Genomic DNA, 24,026 nt, shown 5'->3' on the forward strand with positions numbered 1-24,026 from the left:
AGTGCCTAAATACCTTAAACATTTGGGCTGTGATGTCTTTCTTTCTGATCCCCTGCATCCTTCTTCCTCCTTCCTCTGCTTCTCTCTCCTGCTTCCCTGTCTTTGTGAGTCTCCCATTTCCTTTGCAAGTTCTTCCCCATCCCTGTCCCTTGGCAGGACTTCTCTCCTACCTAACTCCCCAGTCTATCTGCTAGCATGACCAGCAGTGAAATAGTCAATGTTGACATTAATTGTCATCACTGAGCTTTAGAGTTGACCTTCCAATCAGATTAACAGGAGAGGGCAGTTCATCTCTGAGTCATTGTTCTCGGCTCTCTGCAGACTCTGGCAAACCGCACTGTATCCGTTACATTTGGTAAAATATCCCTGAAGCCACAAGAGAGAGAAACTTGATTTATTTGTAAAGAAAACTGAGATCCTACACAATCTGCCTATGTCTTGTGGCTGTGCAATACACTTCACAGACTGGTCCTGGCCTGCATGTTACATGTTTTACACCCCCACACTAAGCAAAGGTTGCAGTGAGGTTAATCCAGTGTCTTATTAATAAAGGATATATTGCAGCCATCAGACTGCATTCTGACAGTTTTACCTTTCAGGAATGTGAATAAATACGTCCAATGCAATCTGCTCTCTCAATGCAATCATACACGTCCCCTCTCTTCTTTCTAGCTCCCTACATTTTTCTTCCATTTCTAAATAAAGATCTACATAAAGCTACGAGGGAGCACTACGTCTGATCTCATTTACATCCTCAAAATAAAATACCTTCTTTGCTGATTGGCTAGGAACTGCAGTTAAATAAGACCCTCCACAGAGGTGATTGCCGGTCATTATAGAATATTTTAAGCTCAATTCTAAATTGTCTGCCACAACTAGTAATGCTGGATCCTGTTGTTTAGGAGCCTATGGCATTCTGCGCTGAATGAAAATTTGCTGATGCTGAAAGAAGAATTCCTGCTTTGCTGGATAATAATTATGTCACTTATGTTAATCTTGTATTATTTATGCTTGAAGTGATTGCAGCTTTCTCTGTGGCGCTGATCTGCTGTTGTCTTGTAGGTGCTGCTTTTGAGCACCATAGCAATGATTTTCCTCCCACATTCTGCAAGGATGGACCATTGGTGGGAAAAATGCTCACATTTTCTGGCATCATTTATATCTCATACCCTTACTACAGCCCTGCTCTAGCAAAGCACTCAAGCACATAGTTAACTTTAAACCTGTGAGTATTCCCGTTGAATCCTGTTTTAGCCTCAGTGCGTAAGTGCTTTGCTGGTCTGTGGCCTAAAATAGCCACTAACAGCACCAGATGAGGTGCTGCACTCTATATCTGCTCAACCTCAAGTTCCAGAATGTTCAGGTCCTGCCTAATTTATGCATTTGTTGTCTTTGTAACTCAGTGTGCTGATCCAATATGGGTGAAATTCTGTGTTCCTAGAGCACCATGCTGGAGAAATGCACGTTACTTACAGTTTGTAATGAAAACTCTCCTCTTTTCGTCTAGTCTCCTGAGATGAGCAAGGAAGCACACTCTGGGGATGCAGTTTGTTCTACTGCAGTAGGTAGTGTGACCTTGTGCAAACATACCTGACTTCATAAAACAAATGGTAACCACTGAGGAGCTGAGTTTTATTCTTTTAGAAATGGATCTATTTCCATTTTATTGATGAGTCAGGTCTAGGTCAAAGGCTCCTCTCCCTTCCCGGAAAGAGGCTTTCTTGTTCATTTTTTTTAAACTGAAGATTTCCGCTTCTCTTCTATTACCTCACCTTTTGGCCAAGCAGGTAATAAAGACTTGTCTCTAGTATCAGACACAAAACTCTGATTAAGGTGGCAGCCTAAATGACATCGGCCTTCAAAGGCTGCTGAGAACAGATGCTTCTCAAAGCTGTATGTTGAGGCTTGCCTGGTTGGAAGCAGCAAAGTGTCTTTCAAGTGAACACTTCACATTCTTATCTGAATTATTTGATGCTTGCCAGGATGCATGTTTCTAATGTAGATCTTTTCATTAAGGTAAGGCCTTCCTCTAAGAGATTTAAGGGAAGCCTGTTATCATAGTGATCTCCTCCTTCCCCTATGTTTGTGCATAGAAAAGACCGGAAGCCCTGCATAAATAAGCAACCAAAGTGAGATTGATATAAGTTATTGGCCCAACTGATCCTTCTCTGAAGATCTGACCCTCAGTAAAGGGTGAAGCAGGATCAAGAGGAGAAAGGGGAGTGGAGATACCACCAACATTTAAATTAAAGAGAGAAGGGGAAACAGTGGAGAACCTTAGTTGAGGAACAGCTAATGCCACGAGAGAATCTGTAACTATTCCTGGTGAGATGGACTGTCCTGGTGAAGGTCAGTGTTCCTGCAGCAGTCTGAGAGAGAGATCACAGGAGAAAGGGAAGATATTTTGACCCTCCTCTACATCTCTGAGGGCCCAGTGTTCTGAGGATCAAATAAAGGGAAAACACAACAGGTTGCATAGGAGAAATGTTATCGTGGAGAAGTGCTTTCTACAACCCCTGAGCCCAGTGAATCCAGCCACTTTCCTTCTTGTGTGAAAGACTGCTGTTACAAAGGGAAGGTCTGAGTTTTGATGGAGATGAATAGTGCTAGTCAGGAACTTTTCAACAAAATGTTTATTGGACAAAAAATGCCAATTCATCTAAACGAACAACGTGCAGGGAAAATGGGTTTTGATGACTTTCCTTGCTTGAAAAAATGTTGAAAAGCAAAGTTTTGACATTGTCAAAAGTCCCATTTCAACATTTTTAGATGAAAAGTTTCATTGTTTTGGTTTTGAAATTTAACTTAATTTATATGAAAAGGGATCAAAATTGAAACAAAACATTTCACACTTATTGAAATAAAACATTTTGATTTGATCTGAACTGAAATTATTTGGATTTGTTGCTTTGTAAAAATTTTCAAAGTTTCAACTTTTGTCTCAATTCCAGATGAGAAATTTTTTCAAAATCTCAAACTCTCATGTAAATAGGAAAACTGCTTCCTGCTCAGTCCTAATAAGAAGCAACTTGAACTTTTACGCAGTGTCCTTCAGCTGCACAAACCAGCATTTCCATTCTTGGGGAGAATGTGCCTATGGGACCTTTCTGTCCTCGCTAACCCCTTGCCTCAAAGAATGTTGGGAAGAAGATGGACAAGGGAATTCACCTAGACCACTAATACCCTCCCAAGATCAGTTTCACCGTTTCCCAGTTGCGTCCCTCACCTGTGTCCCAACCCTTAGCTTTTGAAGATCCTATTGTCTGTACCTTTGGCAGCTTCAATGGTGACCCCTGCCTGGGTCTTCTGAGAGAGTACCAGGGCTTTCAGACCCACCAAGCTAGATGTCTTTTCATAGATTCCAAGGCCAGAAGAGTCTGCTAAGATCATCTAGTCTGACCTCCTGTATAACACAGGCCAGAGAACTGCCCCAAAATGATTCCTAGAGTAAATCTATTAGAAAAACATCCAATCTGGACTTAAAAATGGTCAGTGATTGAGAATCCACCATGGCCCCTAGTAAATTGTTCCAATGGTTAACTGTCACTATCTCTCGCTATTAGTCCCATAACTTCATTGGTCGTTGGGGCACTATCATTGATGAACGATCAGCTAGTTGTCTCCACCCCTGAAGATTGTGTGTCAGTGCCTGAGGCTATGGCTACACTGACGGCAGCAAAGTCGCCGCCATCAGATCGACTTCTCTGGATCGACTGAGCGGTCATTGAAGACCCGCTCAGTTGATCCAGTAATTGACATATTAAGACCACCTTCTCAAGTGGCGTAGCGCTGCGTCGATGGGAACGCGGTTCCCGTCGGCGCAGTGCAGTGAAGATGGCGCATAGAACAGAAGCAGAGAAGTCAACGGGAGTTACGCAAGTTTTTTGCGTAGCTTGCATAACTCCGGTCGACGGCCGCCGAATCTCGGAGGTAAGTGTAGACAAGCCCTGAGTCTCCGCGAAGCCCATTCCAGTCCACTCTTTTATGTTGTCAGTCCATCTCTTCTTCTGCCTGCCCCTTCTTCTCTTCCCCTGTAATGTCCCTTGGAGATAATTTTGGATAGGCCTGATGATCTTGTTGAATGGCCATACCACTTCAGCTTGCGTTTCTTTACGGTCGTCAGGAGATCTTCATATGACCCAGCACATTGGGTGCTGATGTTGCAAATCTCTTCATTTGTGACATGGTTGAGGTAGGAAAGGCCAAGATTCTACGGAAGTATCTCATCTCCACTACCTGTATTTTCTGTTCAATTTCTGCCATAAGGATCCATGTCTCGCATGCATACAAAAAAACGGAGATGACCAATGCATGCAGCAGTTTCACTTTGGACTTCAGGGAGATGTTCTTGTTCCTCCAAATTGGCTTTAGCTTTGCCAGTGCTGCTGCTGTTTGTGCAGTTCTTGCCAGAATTTCTGCCTTTGATCCCTCATTGGTGATGATTGCCCCCAGATACTTGAATTGTTTCACTGTCTCCAGCTCTTGTCCACTGACAGTGATGTGTGAGTTGATCCCATCACCTTTGTTTGTCATCAGCTTGGTTGTCTCTGCATCAATTTCCATGCCATTTGGTTAATTACCCTCACTTAAAATGTGTGCCTTATTTCCAGTCTGAATTTGTCTAGCTTCAACTTCCAGCCATTGAATTGTGTTAAACCTTTCTCTACTAGACTGAAGAGCCTATTATTAATATTTGTTCCCCATGTAGAAATTTAGACCGTAATCAAGTTTACCCTTAACCTTCTCTTTTTTTAAGCTAAATAGATGGACTCAAAGAGTTCAGTCACTATAAGGCAGGTTTTCTAATACTTTAATCATTCTCATGGCTCTTCTCTGAATCCTCTCCAATTTATCAGCATCCTTCTTCAATCAAGGGCACCAGAACTGGACACGGTATTCCAGCAGCAGTCACACCAGACAGAGGTAAAATAACCTCTCTACTCTTACTTGTGACTCCTCTGTTTATGCATCCTAGGATTGCATTAGCCCCTTTGGCCACAGTGTCACAATAGGAGCTCTGTTTAGCTGATTATCCACTACCACCCCCCAATCTCTTTCAGAGTCACTGCTTCTCAGGATAGAATCCCTCATCCTGTAAGTATGGCCTACATTCCTTTTTTCTAGATGTATACGTTTACATTTCGCTGTATTAAAATGCATATCATTTGCTTGCAGACAAGTCAGTCTGTATGAGTGACCTGTCCTCTTCATTAGTTACCACTCTCCCAATTTTTATGTCATCTGCAAACTTTATCAGTGAGGATTTTATTATTTATTCCAGATCATTAATAAAAATGTTAAATAGTTTAGGGCCCAACCACCTATCCCTAAGGGACCCCACTGGAAATACACCCGCTCGCTCATGATTCCACATTTACAGTTACATTTTGAGACGTATCATTTAGCCAGTTTTTAATCCACTTAATGTCAATTTTTTATTATTCTAGTTTTTTAATCAAAATGCTATGCATTACTAAGTCAAATGCCTTATAGAAGTCTAAGTATATTACATCAACACTTTTACCTTTATCAATCAAACTTGTAATCTCAAAAAAAATCAAGTTAGTTTGACAGGATCTGTTTTCCATAAACCCATTTTGATTTACATTAATTACATTACCCTCCTTTAGTTCTTTATTAATTAAGTCCCATATCTTTATTAATCAAGTCCCGTATCAGCTGCACCATTATCTTGCCTGGGATCAATGTCAGGCTGACAGGCTTATAATTACTCAGGTCCTCCCATTTACCATTTTTAAATACTGGCACAACATTAGCTTTCTTCTAGTCTTATGGATCTTCCCCAATGCTCCAAGACTTATTAAAAATCAACATTAACTGTCCAGTGTGCTCCTTAGCCAGCTCTTTTAAAGCTCTTAGATGCAAGCTAATTAGACCTGCTGATTTAAAAATTCTGACTTCTGTATAACATCCTCTGGAGATGTTACTGGAATGGAAAGAGTGTTGTCATCACCATGTGATCAGATTATATCTGATAATACAGAACAGAAATATTTACTGAACACTTCTGCCTTTTCTACATTATTATTAATTCCACCATTTCCATCTAGTAATTGACCAAAGCCATCCTCGAGATTCTTTTTGTTCCTCACATATGTAAAAACCTCTTTCTTATTGTCTTTAACTCTGCTGAGCATAGATTTCTCCTTGTGTCTCCTTATCAATTTTCTGTAATTCCTACCTTCTGATGTATATTCATTACTATCAACTTCCCCCTTTCTTCCCTTTGTTATATATTTCTTTCATTTTTTATAGCTGCCTTCACTTCCCCTCTAAACCAGGTTGTTGCACAGCCTGCTTGGGCATCCAGTGAGGTGTTCTTAAATGATTTCCAATGATCATTCACACTTTTCTGATTAAATTCTTCCTCCCAGCTGATTTAGCTCATAATTGTTTTCAGCTCTGTAAAACTGGTCCTATTAAAGCACCCAGTGTGAGTGTGTGTGTATATAAATATAATAGAAATTCCAAGGATGTTTTAGTATTGCTGATGTGAAACCTCCAGCAGATGTCACTCAAATTGAAGTCCCCCATGATCATGCTGGTTTTCTTCCCACACATTGTAAATAGTTGTGTAAGGAGGTGGTCTGTAGCAGACACAACTAATACCCCGTCTTGTGCCTTATCTGTTTGGACCTTGATCCATAAGCATTTGAGATCATTTGCTTCTGAATTATCAGTGGCTTGTGACTTGGAAACAGGTAATGACATTTTTTACATAGAGAGCAACATCTCCCCTCCCCTTTTGCCCACTCGATCCTCCCTTATGTAGCTTACAAGGATTGATTTTTAACATTCCAGTCATGTGAATCATCCCACCAGGTTTCAGTAATACCAAGGAGACTGAATTTATGCTGATGAATGAGCTATTCTAATTCCTCTTGTTTGTTACCCAGGCTCCCCTTATTGGTGTATAGGCAATTCAAAGGACACAAAGAGGAGAAATTCTTGGTTCCTTGATTAATTCTGTTCTCAACATCTCAATTTTGTTTTTGAGCTGAGTGTTCATACCTGCCCTCTTTTCACCCTCCCCTTTTGCTATTAATGTAACACATTCCTGACCACTCCAGCCAGCCTGTCCCAAAGGAGAATGGTCCCCCTTCTACTGAGATGGAGGCCATCCGAGATATACAACTCTCTTTCCCCACTGAAGGAGAAACAATGTTCTACAAAACAAAAACCCTCCACACCTTCCCTAGCCAGTGATTCACTTCCAGAACCTTCTGCCTTCTTGCTACTACCGGCGTTGCCCTCAGACAGTGAAAGAAGGTCCATTAAGCCTCTCACGATAAACACCACTGCAAGAGGGACGCAGTCGATTAGCCTTGCCATGCCCACAAAGAACCTACCTCTTTAAAGGGAGATAGTGCTATCTGCCTTTGTGGAGGGAAGTGTTGCCTAGTGGTTAGTGCACTAAACTAGGACTCAGGAGACTCTGCCATTGGCCTGCTGGGTGACCTTAGGCAAGTCACTTCCTTGTCTGTGCCTCAGTTTCCCCATCTGTTAAATGGGGATAATGCTACTGACCTACTTTGTCAAGTGTTTTGAGATCTATGGATGAAAAGCAGATAAGAGCTGTTATCTGCCCAGGGGAACCTGCCGCAAGAAGAGTTTAAAGAATATAGGGGTGGAGGGGAAGAAGAGAAAGCAGGAACAAAGCTGTTATCCTCAGTTCTTCCAGCATTCATACCTAACTTCTTGTACAGAGTCACAAGAACAAGTTGCCATTGGCATCAACACAAAATCAGTTCTTTACTTAAACCATCATCAGTAGTGTTGGATCCATAGTGCCATGTTAGTCAAACACTCCAGACCAGCAAGGGTTCAACATGAAACACCTTTTAACTCATGAGCAAACCTACTTTAAACAAGTGGGAACTGTTCTCAGCCCCACTAGGAGTATGATTTGACCTCTTTCACCGTGCCATTCATGACTCTGCCTCTCCTCCTAAAAACATTCTGCAATTGTTTTATTTCCATGAAAGTGTAGTCAGCACAGAACACACAGGAGCTGAAATCTCTCTGATCAGGGTGCTCAGGCCTGGGCTGATTTTTTTTATAGCTATCCTAGGCCAAGAGCTGCTTTTCATCAACAGCATATAGGCTAAACAAGTAAGCAGGCAGGCTCACATGCCTGCTGTATCTGAAAGCAGCTTCAATGAGTTTGGATCAAAGACAGACATTAGAATTGACTTCAGAGCTCTACACACCCTTACTAGCTCAATTCAGGTATGGATATTCTTGTCTGATTTTCCAGCTAACTAGCAAGAGAAGAGCATTCCATGTCCTCCCAAGCCAGGCTCATCCTTCAGAAAGGAGATTGTTAAATGAAACATGCTGAAGTCCGACCAGATGAAGAGAGAGAGGAAAAGAGAAATGAGGGGGAATAACAGAAGGAAAAAAGGAGGGCATAGGAGAAGTGAGGGGGGAAAGAAGGTAGAAGAATTAACTCTTTGCTGCCCTGTCCAGCTGTTCAGAAGTCGCTTCTAAAGCACATCACTCTTTCCAGTTAGTTCCCAAAGAGATTTCATACTATAAAAATATTGACTGTATAGAAGGAGCAGGGGTGGTTCCTTAGTTCTGATGACCTCTGCACTCCTAAGAGAAACTGATGAATTCCCCAAATGTGAAAAAATAAGTGGCAATCACTGATCTAACCACATTGGAATGGGAACCTGCTTAGCATCGCAGAGATGTGGTCACAGTAAGAACTGTCACCTTGCAATGATCCAAGGTTGCCATCATCATTGCTTATCATTTCATGCAGTCATTGCTATGTCGATCAGGTAGTATGTGTTATGATCTACATCGTGTATTCAGTCAACAGAGTGCAGTGTTTAGCCACTGGCCATTAGCAGCACTTTCTATGTAACAAACACTTAAATGGGCCCTGTTACCATAGTATCTGAGCACCTCATAGTATCCCTGTGTGGTAGGGAGGTGCTGTTATCCCCCTTTTACAGATGGGAAACTGAGGCAGAGTGTTGGGGTATTGGAGGTGTGACTGCAACATGGCTACACATACGCACACTAGTTTTATTCTAGCTAACACAGCTAAAATAGCCATGAAGATGTGGCAGCACAAACACTGGCATGGGCTAGGAACGTGAGCATGTGCCAAGGGTTCCAGGTGGGCAGTGCACAGAGCCCATGTTGCTATGTCTTCACGGCTATTCTAAGCCTTGCTAGCTAGACTGAAGCTAGGGCAGGTCTGTCTATTTGAGCTGCAATCACACCTTCAATTGCAGTATACACACATGCTACGTTGCTTGCCCAAAAATAAATTTGTGCAAGAGCAAGCAACTAAACTGGGCTCTCCAGGCTCCCAGCCTAGCTCCCTTCCTGGCCAGTGTCTAGAACTTGCATGATATTGAGGTGTTCCGTTGACCAGAGTCTCCCGCCTTTACACGCACTGAGAAGTATCTGATTCCACTGCGAGGGTGCTATTCAGCAGAAAGGAATCCAAATCTGGCCCTGAGACAGCAAACGTCATCATCGCAGGAAACAAAAAACTGAACATCATGGAACCAGGGAACCCTGGTAACCTGCATTATGCAGGGCCCAAATTGAGACTGTGCTCTGGGTATTTCCATGTCTGTACAGGAACTTCCTAGTGGCCAAGGATGTTGTGGAAATCAATACCTGTCCTTTCCCCTTCTCCTCTGAGCTCAACCCTGTGGAGTAACAGCCATGATGGCCCTGTCACTTGCTATTAGTATGTCAGGACATAGGGGGAGAGGTGCTGTCTGGGATAACTGGGTCTTAACCAGGTAATAACCAGCAGCCGGGAAGCATATAGGTAGTGTAGTAATTTCTTGTTGGCCTGCCTTGTCTAAAAGATGGGGATCTGCAGGCAGAGCTAGTTGGGTGGGCTTCAAGGAGTTGCAGGTCTGGATAACAATGGAAAGGACAAAAAGATGGTGCCAGCCCCACTTATGACATTTCCATGGTGATACCCACTTTGAACTGCTCTTGTCTAAAGATGGTTGAAATTTTTCAAACGAGAGAGAGCAGTGTTGTCCAAAATGGGCCTTTTTTGGATTTTTTTTTTTAACAAATATTGTCAGCATTGTCCCTAAAAAATTATTATTCACCCTAAAATCTCTATCTCTGCTTCCCCCTCTCTTTGTCTTTGCCCTTTAAACCTGGACTCTCTGGTTATAAAAAGAATAGACCAGATAAACGCCTAATCCAAGGCATACTCCCCATTGCTGGAACAAATGGGAATGTGTAAAGTGTGAATGCCCTTCATGCTTATAACCCTGAATGCAGGGAAGAATCTGGGATGATCCAGTGGCTAGACATTGAATCTATACAAATTCAGACTAAAAGTAAGGCATTAATTTTTAACAGGGAAAGTAATTAACCACTGGAACCATTTACTAAGGGTCATGGTGGATTCTCCATCATTCACAATTTTTAAATCCAGTTTGGATGTTTTTCTAAAAGCTCTGCTTTAGGAATTATGTGGGGGAAGTTCTATGGCCTGTGTTATATAGGAGGTCAGACTAGATGGTCACAGTGGTCCTTCTGACCATAAAACCGAGGAGTCTATTATACATCTTTAACCTTTCATGGTAAATTCTTGTAAATTCTTCCATTCTAGCTAAAAGGATGAGAAAGCAACAGGCTGGAGATTTCTCTAAATTGCAGACGTTGTGCGCATGACCTTTGCTGTGATTTTTGTTTCTCTTTATTTCTGGTGCTCTTCCTCTCTTCACTGCTGTGTGTGCACTGACTTATTCCCTGGAGCATCTTACAGCATGGCTAACCCCAAAATACATTCCACAATAAAATAAATTACAGTAGTTGAATCTCTCTGGTAAATTACCCACAGAAAACTACCGTGTCACCTTAATAGTATCTCTTCTGAAGAAGCAGTGTATTAAAAGGGTGTTTGGAACTCCCTTCCTACAAGTTATGGTGTGTCATGATTTAGCTATTATGGTTACAGAGGATATAGCAATGGAGCTGTAATATTTTCTTATTATGCTTGTTCACGGATAATACTCCCATTTCCCTGAAGGATCCATTTTTAAACCTATTACAAGTGTTTTGTAAGATGGTATGTTAATTACCTTTCATAGCCCGTAGCTTACCACACACACACTTTTCTGCCTCTGAACACATCCCAGGATGTTGTTGCGCCATCAAACAAAGCCATGTACTGTGGGATAGAGCCATTTACAGAGCTGGAGGACCACATTATTTTCAGTGAGGGAGAAGTCCCGGCTGCATGCAGCAGACAGCCCATTGAGAGGGGAGGAGGCTGAGGGGTCAGAAGGAAAGGTGGGCTGGGGCCAGAGCTTCAGAACCTGCCCACAGGAACGGTATCTGAAAAGGGGACGAGAGGTTTACCCTTCCAAATAGGGATGGAGCAATCTACTTCTTCAGGGGGCTCTCCTACAGCCTTCCTGTGTGACCTTGGGCAAGTCGCTTCTCTCTCTGTATTCTGCTTCCCCTCCCACACTTTATCAGTATGTCTGCATTGCATTGCAAACCTAGACTCAGACTCAGGTTTCAGCTCAACCATCCAACTCTTCCTGACTTAGGTCAGCAAGCACTGAGGACCTGGGTCCTGGGCCCCTCCTGTGGGAGGGGTCAGAGCCTGCATCCTCTGTGACTCGTGTCCAAGCCCTGTCATTTTGCCGTGTGAACATGGCTCAAGCTGCAGACCTAACTCAGAAGATCTGTGTAGAGCAGTATGGACGTGTTAGCAGAGTTGTGAGACCCAGGTCCAGCAACTGTAAGCCCAGGTGTACAATACAGTGTGGGTGCTCAAGTGTGGGCTTGGAAACATTGAGGCCATATCCCACAGATCCAGGTTTACAACGCATTGTCTGTCTTGTCTATTTAGCCTTAATCAGTATTGTACTGAGGCCTGTGATTGTGTTACGCTGCATAGGACTGCTTTCCTGATTTTGGGCCATAGATTGTTAGCTGTGTGGGAAAGAGGTCATCTCTAATTCTTTGTATATGCTGTGGCCAGCTTAATGGACTCCTGAACTCACCTGGAGCCTCTCTGCACTATTGGAACATTAAAAAATGGTGCTTGTCCAGTGTCCTTTCTCAGGGCCTAACCCTTTATAGAAATGTAGGGCTGGAAGGGATCTCGGGAGGTCATCTGCTCCAGCCTCTTACGCTGAGGCAGGACCAAGTAAACCTGCACCATCGCTGACAAATGTTTGTCTAACCTGTTCTTAAAAATCTCCGGTGATGGGGTTTCCACAGCCTCCCTTGGTAACCCATTCCAGTGCTTAATTGGCCTGATTCTGAGGGCCTGATTCTGAGGGCCTCAGTACCTTCAATGCTCCTTTGAGTTGAATGAGCTTATTCTTTCCCAGGATCAGGCCCTACATAAGCACCTCTACCCAGATCAGTTAAAAAAATAACCTGAAGGAGTAATTGCCTGTGTTAAAAGGTAACTCTCTTATGTAGTGGAGCGACTGAGAGGGAAGCCATCTTAAAAGTTGATGTGGGACTCCAAGGGTTAACATATTGGCCTGGATGTATTTATTTTATTTATTTGTATCCTTGATAAAACATTTAATGTTGCTTAAGTCTGCCACAGTGAAGCTGGCTTCACAGAGAAGATTCCTGTCATCTGATCTTTTGATGCTAGATTCCTCAGACAGTCATGTTCAAAATCTCACTTCAGAGGGTGGTTTTGTTTGGTTTTGATTTTTTCTTTCAATATAATCCACACACATCTCAGTTCAAAACCTACATGGGAAATTCCCTGGATGATCTTACAGTAATTTGAGGAATTCAAATTCTCCCTAGTGATTTTTTATTGCCTTTTTAAAACTTCTGATAGTTTTTCACGTTCAAAGAGTTACACTGTCAAAGCCATCAAGTAATATGACTGCCTTGTGCAGGAGCTGGGCATACTTTAGCAGGACTTCCTTTTACACAGATGCTATTTGAATAGTTAGCTATCAGCTCAAGACGAGCCCAGCAACCACCTTATAACCTTCCTTATTGTTGTTGTTTGTACTAATCGCTCAGCAGTCATGAGAGATCAAAGCTCTGTGTTTTATTCCTGGCTCTGACACTGGTCTCTTGGATAATTTTGAGTAAGTCCCTTTTCCCTCCCGTGCCTCAGTTTTCCCATTGGTAAAAGGGAGATAATGATGCTGACCTCCTTTGGAAAATGCTAAGAGACCTACTGATAAAAAGTGCTGTAGAAAAACTGGGTATTATTATTATTAATAGCAATCCCATCCCCCAGCATTCAGAAATCAGGTGTCAGGTCCCCCCAAAGTCATGAGATTGGCTTAAAAATCGTGAGCTGTTTTTCAAAAGAAATACATGTTGGGGTTCTTCTTATTTACTTTCTGGTTTCTGAGCCTTTAGTGGGCAAAGAAGGTCACATTTTCAAGCTTCCCACTGCAACTATGAGGCTGGAAACTTACTTTTCCCTATTGAATGAAAACTGAGATTCTCAGGGATTCACTTGACTCCAGCTGGGTATTTAAGAAAAACAGCAAATATCATGGTAAAATCCCATTTTACTTGGTCCTGCAATTGGACATATGTGCACAGACACCTCCGCCTGCACAGTGAAATCAATGGCGCTCCAGACAGGAACAAGGGGGCGACCTGCTTCGAACCAGTTGCAACATCAGAGCCATAGATCATTAGGTTATTGATAGTGTGTGGCTAGGCTGTTGAACATGCACTGAGCCACACTGACATTAGCTGTGCTCCCGGCAAGGGTTGCAACCTGCTTGTATGCTGTCCATTGGGGCATCTGGGTCCTACTGTGTAACTGGTGTGAGTTCTAATTATATAACTGAAAAAGATTCCCTGACCATATGCGTGGTCACACGAAGGACTGTTTGGTGGGATTGAAGAAAAGGCTCTGGGTATGCGCTAACAGAGTTGTATTCTATGAAACTGGTATTACTGTAGAAGAACCAAACACAAGACATACGTACCCATGTTGATTTGGCATATCTGTACTTGAAAACAAGATCACGGAAAGTCCTTTAAGCATGATACCAAAGAGAAGTTAAGAGCTTCTGTGTATCAGTCCATAAAGTGAGGATTATAATGATAAACCAATGCTACTCTTTGCTATTCCTGTGCAATGTTCGTTTTTCTGAGTGGATCCGAAAGTCAAGTTCATTGTAAAGGGATCTGAAACTGCAGCTTCTCCAAAATCAATGTTTAAACTATTGCTATCATGGCTCAAGCCCATGTCCTAGCACAACACAAAGGCTGGTGGTATATCTGGTGCCTGAAAAGTAGAAGTACATCTCAGGTGCAGAGTTGATCAGAAAATGGGGGGTTCCCATGGAAAAATTTTACCTTTTGTCGAAAAACCCTTTTGGCTACAAAGTTCTGGAGTTTCAGGTTTTCAACAAGGCCATATTTCCCCCAGAAAGCAGGCACTTCCTGCAGAAATGTTCATTTTGTCAAAACCCCAATTTTCCATCAAATCCCAGTTTTGATGGAAAAGTATTGACCAGCCCTGTTGCCATCCTTTGTGGGATCGGTGTTTGTTCCACAAACCTGCTTCATGACTGTAGATGATGGGGCTGCAAAAAGTCAGGAGGGTGACATTTCCAGTGATTTCCACAGACTTTGGATCAGGCCCTTAATCCATCTCTCGGCACTAACATAAGTACTCTCCTCCACTACATTTCTATTTTAGGACTATATACTGCCCAAGGTCCACAAATGCTGCCCCCCAGGTGTGTGCACTGATTTGAAGGCACTAGGGCCCAAAATGTTTTGTCTAGTTTGCTTTTGACTCCATCTTCCCATTTATCTGCTGTGTCTTCTCCACAGCATAGAAATGTCCAGCTCTGTAGCTGTCTCTGCCACTAACACTGGTATTGAATGAAGGGCAAACATGAGTTTGTCAGGTGATACCCATCATCCTTTCCATGCCTTTCTCATGCCATCAACATCTTTGTGAGTCCATATGGAGGTACTCTCCTCATCAGCTGCATCAGGAATTGCCAGACTGAATCAGACTCCTGGTCCATCTAGTCCAGTATCCCATCGCTAATAGCTGCCTGGACCAGATGCTTCAAAGAAAGGTGTAAGAACCCTGGAGTGGGAAATGTGGGATAATCTTCTCCCCATGGAGGATTCATCCTGATTCCCTTATTGGCCTTGGAGCATGAGTTTTAATATCCCTTTAAATTGTTGTTGGCGTCAATTATGACAACACTGGATACTCTTGGTATCCATATGAATGTTCAAACCCTTTCTGAATCTTGTTAAGATCTTGGCCTCCACAACTTCCTGTGACAATGAGTTCTTAGTTTAATTACAACGTATGAAAAAATATTTCCTTCAATTGGCTTTGAAATCCTGTTGAATTTCAATGGGATTTGGTGCCTACAGCCCACAGCCTCAAAGGTATTCAGACATCCAACTCCAGTGGCAGTTAGGCACCTAAATATCTTTGAGAATCTGGGCTGAACTGTCTTGACCTCCATTGAACATCCCAGCCTAAAGGTCTTCAGCTTCCTTCCAGGCTGTGAGATAGAGGGAGACAGAGAGTCCTCCATAAAGACAGCTATTTGAGAATCAAAGCAGTTACATCACTATTTTAATTGTTGGCACCAAAACACACAATATTGAAATTCATAGCAAAACAATGACTATCTAGCAGTCATATATTACACTTTGCATGACAGGCATGATATTTTCACATAAAAATACCAACAGAAACTGGGGTGGGGGTGGGGAGAGATCAGAGTGAGAGAATTAGTATGAGAATCAGTGAGAGAATCCCATCAGTAATAAGGCATTTAAAATATTCTGAATTAATTCTGATGCCACGGAATGAAAGGGAAATGTTCCAAACTGCAAGAGGGTGGCCTTTTAGTAGAATTGTGGACATTGTTTGATTTTTTGATGACAAACCAGAAACTGGAACTTTCTACCCCAAAAATGTCATTTTTCAATTTTAGGTTCAATTTCTGTTAAAAAATTGTTGGTTTTGTTCTTTGAAAATCCAAAAACTTTTACAAAACCCTCCAATTTTTTTAAACAAAAACATTTTTTGAAACGGAAATGTTTTGGTTTTCCATTTCGATTTTTCATAAAAAAAATGTGGGTAATTTAGTGGGAAAATAAATTCATTTCCCATGAAAAATAATTGGTATTGTTGATCAGCCCTATAAGTTAGCTTTTGATGATAGGAAAATCACACCTAGAGCCTTTGGCATCCCAGTGATTTATTTTAGATGTTTTTTCTTGATTTTGTAAAGAAATGTTTACAGCATTTGTAGCCAATCAGCAATGGCCTATTCGATGATGTGATTTGCAGAAGGACATAACATTATTTCGATTTTTAAATGACCACCATCATCATAGTACCTGAGTACCTCACAACCATTAATTAATACAGGATCACAGCATCCCTGTGATGTACATGCAGAGAATTGAGGTGCTGAGAGATTAAGGGATTTATTCAAGGTTACACGGTAAGGCTATGTCATAGACAGGAGATAAATTTAGATCTCCTGAATTCCACAACAGCACCTTAACCACAAGGCCATCCTTTGTGCAGGTCATCTTTGCCTCTTGTATCCTGTACCTAAATGACTTGCAGTTAATTGCACTAGTTACTCCTATCTGCACAAAGTAGACTGAAGCCACCTACAAGGAAAAGTTATCTAATTCTGTAGCTCAGGGTAACTGCATCAAAGTTGCTAACAAAATAGTCCTCTTGGTGTTTACCATTTGCATTTATCACTAGCTAAGTACAAGAAGTATACCAGGCAACTGCAAAATGGATTGTATGATTTTCAGAGAGAAGTGTTATGTGAACTTGTTGCATAAAATATTAGATTGAAATAGGTGAGAATGATTCATAAAAACAATAATAGTGAAACAAAGTCTGGAAACTTGGAATGCAGATTGAAACAGAAAGGGAGAAGTCTATTTCACATATTGAAATGATACTACCACTTATTCACAGTGACATCAATTACAAAAATACAGTAATTGGGAGTTTTCAAGCTCACTTCGGCTTATTGGAATCCACAGAACACATTAAAAATCCATCATCTACGTTACAAGGAATAGAGATTTAATAAGCAAGGAATTTCAGTACAAGAACATCACATCTTTCATTCTGCTGGAGTTTCTTTCCATTAATTAATTTTAGTCTCCTTTTGTATAAAAATGCAGATGAATTGGTATTTCTGTGTGTGCGTGTGTGTGTATTTAATGATATGAAATTCCTTTAGGTGTGATCATTCAGTACAATGGAAGAATGTGAAGAAAATGAGGGATTGTAAAGACCCACAAAATTCCAGTTATATGAATTTGCAATATTAATTCAAAAATAGCCTGTAATTTTGTGAATCATGACAATACTTAATAGGATAAACATATTATCAGTAACAGCGGAGCCTACACCCTGACCATGGACATCAACAGCCCTATTCACATGCTTAAAGTTCAGGGGGCAGAGTCAGGGCCCCAGTTGTAATAGGAATTTAGGGTGACCTCTGGAGGCATCCATGACTGGGCAAATGCACAGACATACATGTGTTTTCACAGGCTTAAAAGCTATGACTAGGCTACTGTCCCATCCACTCTGACTCACATAATCATGAAGACCACTTGTACCATGATAGAGATGATCATTTCTCAGCTAGAATAACCAAGGCATGTGCTGACATTCCCAACAGCTGCCAGACAATGACAGCCACAGATTCAACAAAGAATGCTGGGAAAATATTGAAAGTAATGGGTTCCGAGCTTCCAGCTCTTTGCGGTACTGGAGTAGAGAGAGTGGAAAGATAGGTACATCTGACTTGTCCAACCAGAGAACAACTGGAGACACCTATAGATCATTGCTGAGAAAGTTTCCACCTGGAAGTCCATTACATTGATAAAGCAGCATTATTTACAGATTTCAGTGTCAATTCAGGTAGCAAATGAGTAAACCAACCATTTCTAAGGTGTTAGAAAATCAAGTTGATGCTATGAATATGTCCCCATTTACAAACACAAATATATCCCATTAAATTTTGTTGTAGCTCATTAAAATTCATTTATCACAGTATCATTTTAATCTGCAGTAGGCGGGATTTCAGTTTAGAAGCATGTTCTCTTTTATGACTTGTCTAGATTATCAGTCATTTTCAGAAGCAACATCCTTCTTCAGCTGCATTTTTCTTTATCTGTGGGTAAAAATATAATGCCATCTTGCAACTTTATCGCAGTTCAGAAATGAGTCTCCGGGTTTTGAATATTAAAGCAGGGCCATCTAGGAGCTGTTCTGGTTTTCCACTGGAACTTTGGAAGAGGAAGCTGCCCCAAGAGATGAGCGAGACGTTGGCCGTCTTGTTCCTTTAAAATAACAAAATAAAAATACCAAGAGGAGAAATTAATAAGAAATACCACTGAGAGGAACAAGAGTAAACTTTAAATTTCAGGGGGTCTGGGTAATTAAAAACAGAAACGTGCTGTAAAACCTAATCTTGCAGATTTGTCATCTTTGAAAACCTCATCAAAGATTCCACTTGCTATTAGGAACTGGAGGAAATTATGCCTATTCAAAACACTGTAGAAGCTTTGGCAAGCTGTTCAATTAAAAACTGAACTCAGATGAACTTCTCGGTCTCAGGAGAAACCAAACTAAACGTGAGTTCTGATAACATCCTCTTCAACGTGCAAGCTAGATGTCTTAATTATTTGGACTACTTTGGCATAGAGCAGCACAGTCACATAGAGAATTTAGTGTGATGTCATAAACAACTTTTGCAGTGTCAATCAGGTAGAACAGTTTCTGAGGTTATAAAAAAGGGATCCACTAATATTTCTGCACATAAAAGCTCTGGGTTTGGTTAACAGGGATTCCTGAGGTCATGTTGTTGCACTAAGCAAAACGTGAAATTTTCAAATTTTTAGCATGGAGGATCTTTTTTCACACAGAAGTTCACGATTCATTGTTCTCCGGATTCAAATAGTTCAGTCATCCAACCAGGTAGTAGAAACAGCCACCACACAACACAAATAACACATAGGGAATGCCCAGAGTGATCAGTTCACAAACAACGCGTAGTCTGAAAATGTTATATGAATACCAATGTAAAGAGCTGTTTAAAGGGGGCTTAGGCTGTTTCTACGCATACAAGATGTACTGTTTTAAATCCACCAGTATAATTCAAGTGGCACAACCCCCTCGTGTGGATGTCATTATGCTGGTATAAAAGTGCTTATAGCAGTACCACTTATTCCCACACAGGAAGCGGAATAAAATACGCTGATAAGAGGAACATTTAGACCAGTATAATGGTATCCGCAACAGGGGTTCTACTGATATTGGTTAAAAAAATATATCACACCCTTCACCAACACAATGATACTGGTACAAAACTTGTGTGTAGACCAAGTGTTAGTGTAAATAAGAGGCACGTCCATAAAGAATAGTTCAATGTAGATTGTAAGCTCTTCAGGGCAGGGAGCATCTACTTCTCTGTGTATAGCGCCTAGTGCAACAGGGCCCCGCCATGGGTGGACTTTGAGGGGGAAAGTGGGGCATTGCCCCCCAAACTGCAGCACTGCAACTAGAGTGGGACAGCCCTACTGGAAGCTCCATACCTCTCCCCACCTTCCACTCAAGGCCCCACCCCCTGGCCGGGTCAGAGGTTGGAAGCCAGTGGGAGCCGGGCAGTGTGGGGCAGCTGGTGCTGTGGAGTGGGCGGCTATGGTGCTCCCCTGTCTGCTGCTGGTGTCCGGGACTGCGGCTGCTTCTCAGCTCCCAGCCCCCTTTGACTGATCATGAAGCTGGGAAAAGCTGCCTAAGTGGGGGACCTAGTTCTGGGGCCAGCAGAGCCCTCAGGGAGCAATGACTGTGGGGGAGGGCCTGCTGGCACACAGCCCCTAGCTACCCTCTGCCTGCACCCTGAGATACCCCTGCCTGCCACAGTGAGTAATAAATATGATTAATAATAACGATAACTGGCTTCCATGTATTATCCTTATCTTTCACCCATTGTCTGTCTTGTCTGTTTAGCCTGTAAGCTCTTGAGGACAGTCTTTTACTATGTGTATGTACAGCATCTAGCACAGGGAGGCTGTGGTGTTGGCTAGGGCCTCCAGGCACTACATAAAATGATAATAATGAATAATAAATAACTGACTTCCATGAATTTGCTCCTGGGTTACACTAGTGTAAGTGTAATCAGAATCAGATCCTCTGCTGCTTATTTGTGAGGGAAGGATGGCTTAGTGGTTAAGCTTGTTGTCTAGCTCTCTTGAGACCTAGGTTCAGTTCTTGCTCTTCCAGAACTTCCTCTGTGATCTTAAACAAGTAATTTCATTTTTCTGTGCCTCAGTTCTGCATCTGTAAAATGGGGATGATAACACTTCCCTCCCTCATGCAGTGATGTTGAGATAGTAGCAAGGAGCCCAGACACTATGGCTACAAGGGCAATATAGACAGAGCTGGGAGAAATTGTTTTGGCAAATAGAAATTTTGCCCAAAAATGCATTTGGAGTCAGAGGAAGGGGGAGGTCTCTAAAACTATTTGTGAATTTGGATCAACTTTGCCTAATAATCTCAGCCAAAAACACCCTGAAAACATTTTTTTGAAAAAGAACATTTTGTTCAGACTTTTTTCATTTCAAAATGGCATTTCACTTTCAAATTTGGCCTATTTAAACAAAAAATGGTGAAAAACCCCTCAAAACAGCCAAATTGAAATGGAACACTAAAAAATAAATCATCATAATTTCAAATCGACCAAAATGGTTTGGTTGTTTCTAAACTAATTTTTGTTAGAGTTTTTCAATTTGATGAAAAATATTGGAAACATTGATTTTGGTTCAAATTGCACTGGGTTTTGGAGGGGATTTTCTGGTTTGGCCCCTGAACAAAAAGTCCATTATTTGATCAGCTCTGAACATGAATTCATTTTACATCCTGGATTTCAGAACCTGTCTTATTTGCTGGGTAGAAAGTTCTGCTATGATCAGGGACTGTGTTTGAGTGCTAACTGAGAAGGAGCTTAGGCCGTGAACAAGTCCACACCTCTGAAAGGCCTTCTCCTCTTTTAATGAGAAACAGTATGCACAAAACTCATGGTGCTTCATCAGATGGACATCAAGGTGAAATTAACAGGAAAAGCACAGTCACCTTGGGTAATTCTTCCTGGCAAGGAAGTGAAGGCCTCAACCACCAGCGGGAATGGAAACCCATGAGTATATTAAACTGTCCCATCTTGTCGGAGAAGGCATAGCCCTCGCTAACTCAGCAGCAGGCATGGACAGTGTAAGGTAGAATAAGTAGCTCCCTCAGACTCCTCTCTTTCACTAGATGCTAAACAAGAATGAAAGGAGCTTTGGACTCCATCCAGGTGGATGCAAATCAAGCCAGTCTGCAGTTTCTTGATGAATTTGTCTGCTTGCATGTTTGCCTTCAGCTACATGACATTGTTTTGTGAATACCCATGACATCAGCCGGGGCAGACGGAACTGAGGGCAAAACTGCAGTGATAATAATAACAATCCTTGGCATTGATTTCATAGAACATTTGCCTGCTCTTCCTCACGTTGGGGCAGGTGTAGATCAGGAGTAACTACATGGCAGCACAATGTAGTTGTGATGCTGTAAAACTGGTGTGGGAGGCAAATCAAGTGCCATGTGTTAAAAATGCAGTACAGTCATTAACCAATTATGGATTGTGTCCTGCCAAACACTGGAGCAAGGTTTACTCAGGTGAGTAAGGGTTTGCAAGACTGGGCCCTCTGTGTGTGAGCTATTATTACCCCCATTATAGAGATAGGAAAACTGAGGCAGAGAGATGAAGTGCTTTGTCCAAGGCTACACAGATTTACTGTTATTATGTGTATGGTGGTGACTAGAGGCCAGAGCCCCATTGTCCTAAGCACCGTACAAACGTATAACAAAGAGAAAGTCTCTAGCTGGAGCGCAAAGACCAGACCTCAGAAACTTCTGACACCCAACTCTCCACTCATTCCTTTAGGCTATGCTATTTCCAACAGCCCTCTCTCTTGTGTTCTTTTTTTGACTCCACAGAAATATTTGCTAAGAACATGCATCTCAGAAAGACGTAAGGAACTGGAAGGTTTGAATACAGCATTACATATTATTGACCACATTTTCAAAGAGTCTTCAATCCAACATCTAAATTTGCACTTACAAATTTGCCTGCATACAAATATTTGCACTTCAGAATAGGATTTCTGTGCACAAATAAGGGTGTTGACTATCTAACCTTTATTTGCTCCCACAAGTGCTATTTATTTGGGCAAAGTCATTCTTGTTCCAGGCACAAATGATTGTGTCTGGAAAACTGAGGGCACAAATTTAGAGGCTGTTTTTGAAAATCAGTCCCTTGAATTATAGGATTATAGCAAAGGGTGAACTAGCAAGTAGGCAAAGATGTTACCTCTTGGTCCAAAGTGCAGCAGGTAGCAGTGATTGCAGTAGGGTTTGTCGTCATACTGTGAAAGAACAACAACAAAAGGTTTAGTGACAACTAAGGGCTAGTTCTAGAGACTAGGTTTTTCCTACACACAGTAGCTCCTGAAGTACCACTTGTGCTAATATCTTGTATAATGTTTCAGAATCTTCCTTCCAGGTTATGTCTGAGTATGCACAGCATAGGTGTGCATTTATAAAACCCTGCGTGGTCTGGCACTTTGGCATCAAGAAACCTTCTTTTGTTCCTTGTTTTACTTCCTGTGACAGATTTGGTCAGGCTCCCCTGTTGGCAGCCTACTATCTTTCTGTGGCGAATCCAGCCTCTGGAGCCCTGGATGTTTTAAGCTTCCTGGGTCTCAGCAGACTGCAGTCCTGGCTCCTCCCTTGATCTTTCTTGGCAATGACTCTCAGTCTCTTGCCCTGTCACAGAAATGGAGCCCCTCAGCCCACCTGCCTTCGGCCCCAAGGTCCAGCATTGACCTTCATGTACCCGAGTAGCTAAAACACCCCCTCTCCCAGAACTCCCCCCAAAGGTCTGAGCCTGCTGGGTTACAATTTAACTCTTTCAGGAGGCAAGTGGTAAGTGTTGCCCACAGGCACTTTGCACAGAATTTCAACACGTTATTGCCCATTAGTTAATCGCATCAGAAACACATAGATCTATACAAAAATAATAAACACTACACACATTTCCCTTCTCCTGCTTATCCTTCTTTGGGTGTCCTTGGGGGTCCACCTGTGTTCAGGTAGATAGGCAGCATTTCCCTGTCCTCCCCGCCCACCTCATCTGGGTCCTGCAGCAGCTTCTCTCATCTTTAGCTAGTAAAAATGGCCAAAGAAAGAGCAAATAGAACAGCTTCTGCCCTTTATACTCTCCTTTGACTCCTCTGCCAGGTGACTCTCTGGTCAGCCTCAGCAGGTGACCACAGAGTCCTGGGAGCCGGTCTGTTGATTAGAGCTATTCCATTTCAATGGTTGAGCACTTAAGTCAACAACCCTCTCTTGTTGTCCCTTTCGTTCGCCACACATCCACATCTGAGATCTACTTGGATGTTCAAGCTTAGACCTCACATGTTTAAAGGGTGGGGAGAAAGATGGCAGAGAAATGTTTCCATTTAAGGATCCTCAGCTCTGCTTCTTTGATTCAGAGACCTTCCTATCATGCTGCAAGAATCAGCTTCTTATCTGGGCCTTCTTAGAGGAGGCCGACTGAGCAGGGAAGGCATGACTATTTGTGTTTGTGGAAGGACATTGCTTTGGGGGGCATTTAGTGGGGTTCTTTATGACTGTTTTGGAATATAATAGTAAAATATACCTAAAGACTGTGACAGGTGCTTGTGACAGGGGGCAAGAGACACGACTTGCTCACTAGCAAACAAATTGCGGTTTGTTTTTTTCTTCCCTTTCCACAGATGTAGGAAGGGGATGGGGATGGCACTCTACATCAAAGGTACCATTCCCTGCTTTAGAGTTATCGACAATTCAAAGCACAGGACCTGGAGTGCTTACACATCAGTGTTCTCACTGATGACTTGGGGTATTTCTATATTAGCCTTTATTCTGAGAGATAAAGAAG

At 42.1% G+C, this 24,026-nt stretch overlaps 1 protein-coding gene across 1 annotated transcript in view; it reads right to left on the reverse strand.

Annotated features, from left to right (window-relative positions):
- Positions 1-16,924: 16,924 nt before the first annotated feature.
- Positions 16,925-24,026, reverse strand: part of LOC137156586 (cysteine-rich protein 1-like) — a 40,569-nt gene continuing 33,467 nt past the window's right edge. The window contains exons 3-4 of the mRNA XM_067553471.1: positions 22,416-22,470; positions 16,925-18,348 (exon numbers count right to left, since the gene is read on the reverse strand). Coding sequence (XP_067409572.1) covers positions 18,266-18,348; positions 22,416-22,470 — 138 coding nt within the window. The 3' untranslated portion in view covers positions 16,925-18,265. The remainder of the gene's footprint in view (positions 18,349-22,415; positions 22,471-24,026) is intronic.

Source organism: Emydura macquarii, unplaced genomic scaffold (genome assembly GCF_026122565.2).
Source record: "Emydura macquarii macquarii isolate MOO-44397 ecotype Brisbane River unplaced genomic scaffold, CSIRO-AGI_Emac_v2 contig_1451, whole genome shotgun sequence".
Lineage (NCBI taxonomy): Eukaryota > Metazoa > Chordata > Testudines > Chelidae > Emydura > Emydura macquarii.